The sequence below is a fragment of the Vidua chalybeata genome, chromosome Z, assembly GCF_026979565.1.
Source record: "Vidua chalybeata isolate OUT-0048 chromosome Z, bVidCha1 merged haplotype, whole genome shotgun sequence".
Classification (NCBI taxonomy): domain Eukaryota; kingdom Metazoa; phylum Chordata; class Aves; order Passeriformes; family Viduidae; genus Vidua; species Vidua chalybeata.
Genome location: NC_071570.1, coordinates 39,635,417 through 39,647,064, shown reverse-complemented (window position 1 = coordinate 39,647,064; position 11,648 = coordinate 39,635,417). Strand labels below are relative to the sequence as shown.

Here is an 11,648-nt window from a genome sequence, read left to right as displayed (position 1 = left end):
CAGGAAATTTTGTACTTACCAGTCAGACCTACTGTAGTCAGCGCAAGCTGCAACATAATTTGAACTGATGAAATGAATCTCTCTTTCATGATGCCTGTCTCTCCTCAGGAGGAAGTATCAGATCAAGGGCTCACTGAAAAACACAGCATCATGCAACAGTCAGTAACAATGCTCAGCAGGTAACACGTATCGCTCAACTTGATCAAAGTCCTTTTTGAATGGCAGGTAAATGATTCTTGTTCTCTCTCAAAAAGGTGAGGCAACACCAGCAGTTCCACTTTGGAACCTGAAAACCTGAATCTCAGAGAAGCAGGTAGGCCTTCCTAGAGGTCTCTGAATCCTTAGCAGTGCTAGGATTACAATTTCTTAGCATTAACAAATCTTGCATATTTCTTTGGCATCTTGGGATACTGGGTTCTTAGAGTTCTAACTTCTAGATTAATAAATTATCCTAAGAAAGCAGCCTGTTGGCAACAAAAAATATACTTTTACCCCTACTGATTCAAAGAAGAGGTCAACATACTTGAACTCTGAAAATCCTGAAAACAGAAGGCAAATAGAAAAGGTCCAACATTTATTTAGAAGTTTATGATTTTTGGTCTAATCTCAAAACTTCTCAATATTTAGGACTGTCAGTGTTGAATTCAGGATCCCTTGAGCTGAAAAATGTTACTCTTTCAGTGCATTCAACACCAATTGTTTTTACTGTATTTGATTTTGTAGTAAATTTCAGCTGAAATACAGATTTTCAAGTGGTCACCAGCTGGGACCAAGACCCAGTCCCTGCCGTGGGCTCACACCACTAGATGTCCTCAGAATTCAGGTTACAACTCTGGGTGCTCTGGAGTCCCTGCTGCTGCTAAATCTGTTTGCTTAGCCTGAAGAAACGACGTAGCAACTTAAAGCAAACCTTCTGCTTTTCCCACCAGTACGCTCCCTGCTTGGAGATGAGTGCAATCAGCTGTTGGATTCTCGGTAGCCAACCTCAGCCTTTGAAACTAAAGAAGAACAATTTACTACCTGAATAGGGAGCTCCTTATCTCAGCTTTCCACTCCTACCCCTAGCACATTCACAGGTACAAGTATGCTTGCAACGCATTCCGTGTAGCACAGCATGGAACAAGCGGTGTCCTTTGTGAGGAAAAATCCTTCGTGGTTCATCAGATGACCAACTTTTCAGTATGCAATTAATTTTGTACATCAAGAAACTATAATACATCATCATCCAAATGTTTTTCAAGCTCAAAGCCAAGTCAAGTATCAGTTAATGCAGCTAAGTCTAAAACACATTTACTGTGGACAATGTGGAAGAGAACACAGTTGGCTACATTCCGATATGCCACTTCTGAATATCCAGGCATGTTTCAAGTGTGTAACTGAGCTACAGGCTGGAAAATTGCATCTGGGTTAGTTTTAAACTCACTCAGTGCATTTTGTGTATATAAAGACAGTGAAGAAAGAACCACTTAAATATAAATTCCAGCTTGGTGTAAACACATGCAGTTTTTATTACTGTAAACAAATGACAAGCACAAACATTAGTGTTAACTTCAGAAATTACCCAAAAATAATTATATAGCCCCATAAAAATGAGGCTATATAATGAGGACCAGATGATTGGGCTCATAAAAGGCACATTTTTCTCAGGTGAAGGTGAAATAATGAAATGATAAACAGTAACTATTTCATGTACATATGATAGTATTTACAATATTTTATTACTTCTAAAAATAGTTGGAACATTTGCGAAATAATGTACTTTAAAACCAAGACTCATATGGATAAAGACCTATTATGATAATTTTTTTTTTTTTTTTACTTTTATGTATGTATCTTTCTGAGTGAAGAATTGACAGAAAGACAAGATCTTTACACTGGCTGAAAGAATGAAATTTTTTAATACAACAAAAGAGAGGCATCATCAAGAAGAATCTTTATTAGAGCACTCTTCAAGGAAAATGAGATAATTTTGTAAACTGAAGACCTAAAGAATCAAATTAATTGCAAGAGAAAGAAATTAATGCATTAAAACAGAAGCATTTTTCCTCTGGAGCTTTTGAAAATGAGATGATTGTGAACCACTTCTGTAATGTGGCTGTGTGAAAGAACAAGAGGGATATAGGGAAGGAATATGGACTTATCAGTGTGGCAGACTAAGCTCTGTCTACAGTTCTGGTAACCTACACTTTGGAAAAAAGAACCAAACAGATTTTAGAACACAGCTATGAACATGACACAGAGACTATCTCATGATGGTGGTTTAAAGAATTGGCTTTGTACTCCATGCAAGTGTGGTTACCATCTGCAAACATAAAAGGAGATAAGCATCAAAAGAGGGAAAATAAGAATGTGTAAAATAAGAGTGTTTCCACAGTTGCTTGCTATTCAGTATTTGTGACTCAAATAGGGCTTAAAAGGCTTCTGGAGAGATGTCTTGCTTTTTTGAAAACACTTGCTTAATAAAACGGTAACACTTTGTCATAATTGTATCTAAAGTGCATCTTCCCTATACACGACATGAAAATGTTTTCATAAAAGGGTAATTAGTGTTATTGAAGATGCTATGAAGTAATGTCTCTCTTTTAGGACTGAATGCATTCTTTCATAAGGGATGCAGTGGACATTGTTTTGCCACAATGTGATCCAAAACCAAGGGTTGAGTAACTGATAATTAAAAGATCATATGCCTCCTTTTGAAAGTCTTGATTTAATTCCAACTAAGTTATTGAATTCTGACATTCTATCTGAATTTTCCCCTTTTAACACAGCTGTTAGATAGTATTCAACAGCTGTGCATCACATGCCAGAATGCAGTGCTCCTTGATGGAAATGGAAACTATTACTGGTGTTTTAGAATGCACAGAAGAGTTAGATATTCCTGTAAAATAATTCTGCCTGGAATTAATAATATATTGCAATGGTAGGTTTGAAAACTGTGCTGACAATGCTACTAGATGAAGATGAAAGCTAAACACCAGTACTTAAATCAGGTGCTGTAAAGCAGAGTTGGGAGAAACATGTCCTTGTTCTAATTGACTTTTAGTTCTTGCATTCTTTTCTTTCTTTCTTTTCTGGCTCTGCTGATGGATAAATTTCTTGAGGCTGACAGAGAAGTCTTTACTCAGTTCTGCACAGATGGAAAAATTTTCTATCTGCAACATTTTCAGGCTTGCAGGAACAGGAACAACTGTGTGTTAGCCATTGGCAATGACATTATGTGCAACATAATTTCTGCTTCTGTGGCTAAAGAAATCAAAAGCCAAAAGTACTTTACCAATCTCTAAAAGTCTGAAAAAGTCTGGCATTTCCATTAGTCATAATGATAAACAATGTTCATCTTTCAGGCCTGGGGGAAGACAGTTTAAGGAGCTCTCAAAACATTACTATTTGAAAGGCTGAACTACAGCTGTATGAAACAAATTATAAAAAAGAAACTCAATAAAGCAAGAATGTGAGAGTTTGTTGGACGATCTAGAACATTCAGCTGTACTGTGGACATGGCAGGAGTCTGCCCTCCCACACAGAGATCAGAAATGCCAACAGGGATACATATTCCTAGCCATGACCAGAGCATCATGGCTGGATGTGTTTCTGATTGACGGTGATGGTTGGGATTATACTGCAAATTAAAAGCTGTTGATGTGCAGTGTGACCAGAGCTCTGCTTTTCCTCTCTGAATGAGCCCTAATTGGATGTCTCCAAATCCCTCAAGCACCCAGCACTGCCTTCAGGGTGATGTACAGGCTCCAGAGAAGATACAGAGCTGAGGCATGTCTATGATCTGAATTTCTTGTGACTGATTCCAGCTGGCAACTTTTAAGCACATAGGTTCTGTGGTGTGCTTTGTGAGGAAGCCTAGTACCTTCTACTGGCTATGAGCCTAGAGATTCAGTTAATTTATTGGGATTTGGGACTTCATATTTCTGTGTGGCATAAAGTGGGAGCAGTGGCAAGGACTTTTAGATTTCACCTGAAAAGCCTTACAATATATTTTTCTGAAATTTCTCTAGTAAGTCACAACCTTTGGCAGTCCTTCCTTTGATTCGCAGTCAAGATGTGATAACGAACAAAACAAATTGCCTCACCCATGGAGATATGTTTCTCAATCTGAAAGACTTGAGTCAATTTTGAAAAAGGAAAATCACAAACCCCCAGATTCTTGAAAATAGTTTAGACCCTTACATCTCCATCATAGTATTTACACTCTTAATTCCTATTGATTTTACAGAACTGAGTCTGAAATTTTCTTAAGAACTCTCACTACCTGAAATGACAAAAAACAAACAAACAAAAAAAAGCCAAGATCCCTACTTTACCAAGGTAAAGAATGCCCAACAGACTCATTAGTAGAAGTGTAACAAAAGCTAAAGCCTGATAATTTTCTACCATTTTTCTTTTATTTTCTAAGTACCACCTCTACTACCTTTGTTTTCCCACAAAAACAAATGTAATGCTTTAGCTAACTGTAGTAATTTTTCCCTACCAGTCTCACATTTCCTGAATATTCAATTTTCTTCCCTGGTGGTTTGTATGTTTAGCCATAATTACAGGATTCATTTTTACAGCAGTCTCTCACAGAAAAGAAAATCATAAGTTCTAAGGAGTAAAATTTCAGAGACTGAAAGCTAGAACTTGCATCAGAACTTGAAATATGATGTACATTCATCTCTTCCAACTATCAAGCCCAACTCCACAATCACTATCTTCTTATAGTAATTTTAGGTATTTTTGATATATAGCATAGTCATAAAATATAAAATCAAATTTTCTACCTAGGGGATTCATGTATGCAAGGAAGCTTTTTATGCCTCTCTTCCATGAATATTGGATTACTTGAAAAGTTGAAAAACAAAAATTCCATTAATAGTGTATTTCTGAAAGTATCACTACTTTATTTCTAAAACATAAAGAGAAAAAAGGTGACTCTGTATGAGCTGTAGATACTGATACTCTAAGTAAATACATTTAAACATTGAGAGTGATAGAGACAGCAGTAAAATACTGTACATGCTTTCCTTTATTTCAAACAAAATTCTGTAGCAATGAGCTTTGGATGCAGTTTAAATTTTCTCATAGACTGTGCTAGGCTACTTGTTTAAAGGCTAATCAACATCTGCACAGGCTAGGATATGATCAGATAACAGCTGAGAGGGCTGGGGGAGGAACTCTACCAGTCTCATCAGTGAAAATTGGATGTAGGGAATGAGCTACACCTGACTATCAAAGCACAGTCATGCCACTGTCCTTGTGTGTAGCCCACTAAACAAATCTCCTTCCCCACTGACTCATAGACTGAAGGAGGTAGAACACCAGGGATGCAGTAGAAGAAAGGTTTTGGGGAGAAAAGGAAAGTTGGAGAGACAAGAATGGGAAATAAGGGTAATAAACAGTTCAGTTCAGTGTAAACTTGTGGCTTGTCAGACTGAAATGTGTGCCTGATCATTGTAGTCTACCCTATAATCTCATTATACCCTATTTCTATCTTCTGTCTGGGTAGACTGTTCTGAATGGTGCTTTTGGATGCCAGAGAACACTCAACAGGATTAGCCCGTGAAGAAAGAGTTGGATTGCAAACCTCCAGGTTCAAATGCAGGTCCCACACAGCTGAGGAGAGCAAGAAGATCTGGGACCAACTACTGGGTCAGCTAAACATCCACAAGTAGCTATTGGGGCAGTCCATTCCTTTATGTGCAAATACACACATATATATGTAGATCTACACATTAGGGCATTGATGACGTGCATGGCCCCTGTGGGGGTTTTGTGTCCTTGTACCCACCCTCTGGGAGCAGCTGTTCAGCTTTGCTACAGGCAGAAACAGAGGTTAGGGACCTACAGCAGCCTCACATCTACGGGGCTGCCTGATTGAGCTGACTCTAGCACACTGACATGCAATGTTTTACCAAAAAACCCATACTTCGTTTAATAACCTGCTCTCTGCCATCCACTCCAAATACACTATTCCGTGAAGAAAAAATTTAGATGGGCAACTTATCTGCCAGAGTAGTAAAAACTACTTATACATTAGGTAACTAACTTTGAAAACACTAGCTTCATCACTGTTTTTCTAAAAAAATCTGTCTGTAAACAATTTGAAACAAAATAGATTATTTTCTAACTAACAATAAGAATGGTGTGTATCTCCCAGAGACCAGGTGGGAAGACATATTACTCAGTTACCAGGGTATTCTTTTGTTTGGCTTCATTTCAGTAAAGCTAATGAGAGCAATAAAAATAGCATGAAGTTATTTGGCAGCTAGACATTGTGCCATTAAAGAGGAACAGTTTAAATTGAGGGTGATAAACGGGTTTTTTTTAATGTGCATATTTAAAAGGGAATCAATAATGTGCAGCTGAATATGGCAGAAATAATGTTGGCAGTTACTCAACCATGGCATAAGGTGAAATGTAGTTTAAAGATAGAGCTCAATAAGTGGTTCCTGCTTTAGAGAGGACAGAAATCTGTTCAAGAGTGCACATGCTAGGAACACTGTTTGACTCAAGATTGGCTAAATAGAATCTTCTACTACTTTGTACTACATCAAAACATACAATTCTATCCTTCCAGCAAATTTTATTCTGCTTTCATTACTGCCTTTGTCAGGAAGTGGTGTTATGAACTAGTGTCATGTCCCTACATGTGACTGACATAAAATGTGTTTTTTACCAAATTTGCAACAGTGCTGCAAGTGCTGGCTTCATAATATCACCAATTGGAAAGGATCATGATGAGTAAACCTAAACCTTCTGCTGTAACCAGACCAATGACTCTCATCCAAGTATTTCTACATCAAACAACCATTATTCAAATCATATTTATTGTGATTGTCCTGAGAACAGAGACAGATCCTGCTGTCTCAGGTACGAACAGTTCCTGCTCTTAAGAACTGAAAATATAAGTAGCCAATTTATAATACAATATGGAAAAAAGGCATCTAAAAAGCAGGTCAAACTTGCATATTTTTGAGTTGAGATGAAAGATTATTTTATTGGTAAAATATTGTCAAAATATCCCATAAACTGAAAACTGCCTATGAATGACCAATTTTAGAAAATTAATTTTGGAATGTCACAAATTCTTTTTTAACTGAAGTCAATTAATGAAAATTTTCAAAATTCCAAAATGAACAAGTATCATCAAATCACATAAAGAATTTTGTTTTGCAGTTTTCCAGTAGCATGTTTTCTGAAATCTAATCAAATATTTGTAGGTTTTCCAATTTTCCAATAAAATCTTGTTATGATGAAAAATTCCTGATAATTTTAAATTATACACAGAATTCCAATGAGTAATGCAATGGCATGAAAATCTTGCTATTTTGACATTTCTGGGGGAAAATGCTGGTGTAGAGCTGAGGGGTTTTTTTGCAGAGAGACAAAAATTATGAAAACTTTAGAGAAAACAAAGGAACAGGACTTTGGCTGTAGTAAAGGGAACACAGTAATGGACATAAGTGTGAGAGGTTAGTGGGAATAAGACAATGGGGAATGACACAGAAGTGGAATAGAAGAAATAATGTGTTGGGACCAGGCAGTAGAAGGTCAGATGAAGTTGTAATTTTGAATGTATTCCATGATCCCATATGAGTTGCAAAGTTCCATCCACTGGATGCTGACTCGCAACAGCCTTTTCTTGGTGAACTCAGGCAGTGGGGTTGGATGGAAGAGAAGCATCTCCTGTATCCTAGTACCTGCAAGCATCAGTGGAGCAATGCTGAAAAAAAGTTGTGATCATAGCTATAGAGCAGTGTCTTTATTCCCTTGTAGTGGGACAGCCCATTTTGGCTGAGTCTCAGACTGGAGTCTCTCTTTGAAGCTTTAAGACTGTGGTAAGACTCTAAAAGAAAGAACCTGGCTGTGGGGAAGTGAATTTTCTTCTTCAATCACAAATATACTTAGCAATTAACAGTGGGAGCTGAGAATAACAACTGTTTTCTGTTTCAGTGTTCTCTTTTTCAGGAGGTCCTCAGTATGAGGTTGTAAATATAACTATTTGTTTTTCTGAGACTTACAGTATACTTACACTTGAATTGTTTAAGTGACTGTATAGTTATTCTGTGAAAGAACACAATTACCAAAAATTACTACTCCAGTCAAACTGCTAACAATACTCAATGTCCTATTATTTGCGAGCATGAATAATTCTCAAACATATTCCCCACGCTTCAGCTTGTTGGTAAAAGAGCTTTGTGGTTGCATGCTAAAGGCCACCACTTATGCCATGTACAGGTAAGTGGCGCATTGGTTAGCTAAAAGAATGAAAAAAAATGTTATCCTGGTAAATCTAAAACCAATTATTTGAGAGAAATTACTGACAATAATGGGAACACAACAATAGTAAACCTTCAGCCTTCAGTGTGCTGAGCTTAAAAGAATTATCTTTTGACACTCTTAAAAGCATTATACCCCCTTTAATACTGAAATACGTGGATATGCAGAGAGGTATCTTTACCATGCCTAAATCTAATCTTGGTGTCATTTTATGGATCTACTTGGGTGCCTAACTCCTGAGTAAACTTGTGTCTAACACATTTCATAAACAGATTATTCTCTACAGGAGTTTAGATAGGTGGCATTTATCTCTAATGTCAGTAGAAAAAACACAATGTCCTCATGAGGAGAGTCTTTATACAGAAAGTCAAATGTTCAAGCTACTGTGAACTCTTCTACATGCTAAACCAGTAAAAGTATCAATACTGCTCTATCACAACCCTGTTAAGTTCTACAAAGATTGTCATCTTCCAGGAAAAAAAACGTTTAGCAGTGGAAGAATACTGACGTTCCTAAAAGCTGAAATGTGCATTCTGAGGGAATTGAATTCACCCTTTGATCAGGAGTACAAATTTCTCTTATGATTTCTTCACAATGAATCTGTAAACTGAGTGAAGTATAACACTAACCTGCTCTACTTTCCATCTTCAACTCAGGATACTTTGGAGATTCTCAGCAATGGTGAATTGTGGTTTAGATTCTTCTTTTGTTTTGAAGTATAAGGAAATGACCCTGAGGTTGCAGACTGTGAGATTTTCATGCACTTGTTTACAGAATACTGACTAACACTGCAATCTCTGGAGGTTAAAAGTAATTTCATTGATTAATTCATTCATTAACCAATTCACTCATTAACTCATTTGCTCAGCTCCTTAGGAACTGCAATGACAGCACTGTCTCCTGTTGAGGAATAAGTAATATTTGCATTTCTAGCCATAAATTAAAATGTGTCAAGAAACTATTTGAATAAACTAATTTTGCAAAGAAAAAGGAAGCTTCACAGTGCAACAAATGCAAAAACTAGCTTCACAAATAGATCAACTATCTATGGGATATTAGAGCATAGATGGTGTTTAGTTTTAGACAATAAAATGCTTCTCTCTTACCTCTGCTGTATCAAAATTGTGCCCAACTAGATTAACATGAATGTACCAGTTTTCCCTGCTTCTCTTTGGAATTTGCACACTTGGTTAAATAATGAAGAAACAGCTACTTAATCATTTGGAGAACAAAATATTTCAAGGATAAAAAACTACATTCTACAGTAGACCAAAATGTATTTTAACACTTTTCTCCAGTATGCTTCTGCTATTTGGTGAAAATAGAATAAAATGAAGAAATTTTGGCAAGGCCATATATCAATGCATCAGGCTGCACTTGTTTTCCAGCAAATATTCTTGATTCACTGCATATTGTACAGCTTCAGTGGCTGTGAAATTTCTTATTTGCACAAAGTCTCAGATTGGATCTATGGCGTATACTGAAATTACCAAGTTTTCTAGGTTTCATTACACTGTATATGACTTAAACTTGGAACACTGGAGTTGATGCTGGCGTCCTCTATCTTTGAAATGGCATGCTTCTTCAAGATTATAAATCCATATTCAACTTAGTGGCCAAAGGGGAAGATGGGAATGGGGTATTGTGATCCTTTCAGAATGATCCTTTCAGAGCTAATTTCAAGAAAAAGCATCTGATTTTTACCTAAAAGAAACTGAAACCAAAATTAAAAAGTTTCAATAACTGCAGGAAGAGAAAAATGAATTTTTTTTATTCCCAAGCCTCTGAAATGTCAGTTCTGCATCTTTTAATACTACAAAGGCTATCTCATAAAATCGTAATGCCCCTGCCCCCCACCCAAATTTGAAGTTAGTAAGTCTGAAATAGCAATGACATTTATTTTAGAAGTATTTAATATCTACAAGAAATAAAGAAAAGGCATAAGTGTCAGAAACATTCATTCTTGCCTTCTGTAGTGTGGACTTAATGGTAAATTGTAACAAACTAGGAAATTTTAGCAAGAATTGATAAAATTTTAAGCATGGTAATTTAGATCACTAGAAGTCAATTATCAGCCTCTATAATTACCATCAATCCATTTTGTTTCATATCCCAACACAATCAACTTTAATTTTTAGGTTTTTTGTAGGCACACAGTTACCTAATCATATTTAAAATGGTAAAAACATTCATTTTGTGTGTGATCCACTATATTTCTTCCACAATCCCTGGAATAAAAACCTTATGCTGACATTTGTGAAATGGCAGGAGGAAAAATGCTGTAACTTTGGGTATTACTTTAGGTAATGACAGCAAGGCTTTTAAATACTTGCTTGCATAAAGGCTGGCCTTTTCTGTTCATATAAAAGTAATTTCTGTTGAACTTGGATCCACTCTTTAGTCATTATTGTTACCTGCATCTTTTCAAGTTATTTTTTCAGTGATGCCTTTATGTTCATATGTCTGAGTTTGCTTGGCTTCATGCCCTAGGTCACAGCATATTTTATGTAATTTAAAGGGAAGAAATCATGGGAGACTAGCACAGTCATGCTGTGCTAATTCCTCTTTTAATTTAATGTTTGATTTGCCCCATTGACAGTAGGTTGATTATATGATCTGGCACTGTTAAAATCCTGGCACCGGACTTTCTAATTTTTTTTTTTTTTTTTTTTTTTTAAACTGGGCATCGTAGAAACCTTGAGCCAAAACTGTTCGGGTTTCTATCTTCCTTACAGTCTGCTTTCACTTGAAATCTGGGCTTCCTGCAGATGGTTACACCTCTGGCAAGGTTGTAATAAACCATAAAAAAACCATCATCTTAGGTGATGAACCAAGATGAACACACAGAACAAAACAGATGTGAAGCGGCTCAGAGAAGAATTCTGAGATCATCAAGTCTCACCTGTGGCTGATCTCCACCTTGTCAATCAGATCATAGCACTGAGTGGCACATCCAGTAATTTCTTTAGCAGCTTCAGCACCTCCCTGAACAGCCTGTTCAAATGCTTGACAACTTTTCCCATGAATAAATTCTTCCTGATGTCCATCCTGGACCTCCACTGGCACAACTTGAGACAATTTCACCTTGTCCTGTCACTTGCTGCCTGGGAGGAGAGACTGACCCTCACCTGGCTACACTCACCTTTCAGGGAGTTGCAGAGATTGATAAGAACCTGCTTGAGCCTGCTTTTCTCCAGCATAAACATGCGCAGCTTCCTTAGACACTCCTCACAGGATTTACTCTCTAGACCCTTCACTGACTCAGTTGGTCTTCTCTGGACTTGAGCTCACAGAAAACACTAAGGCTCTAAGAACCAGTCACAAATGTGCTTAGAAGAGGCAATTTTCCTTGTGCTGTATAGAGTTTTGTCCCAGGT

The 11,648-nt window shown here is 37.0% G+C and overlaps 1 protein-coding gene across 1 annotated transcript in view; it reads right to left on the bottom strand.

The window, feature by feature from the left end:
• PRLR (prolactin receptor) overlaps window positions 1-11,648 on the bottom strand; it is a 98,789-nt gene that overhangs the window by 15,720 nt on the left and 71,421 nt on the right. The window contains exon 2 of the mRNA XM_053931593.1: window positions 20-133. Within this exon, the coding sequence (XP_053787568.1) occupies window positions 20-89 (70 nt within the window). The 5' untranslated portion in view covers window positions 90-133. The remainder of the gene's footprint in view (window positions 1-19; window positions 134-11,648) is intronic.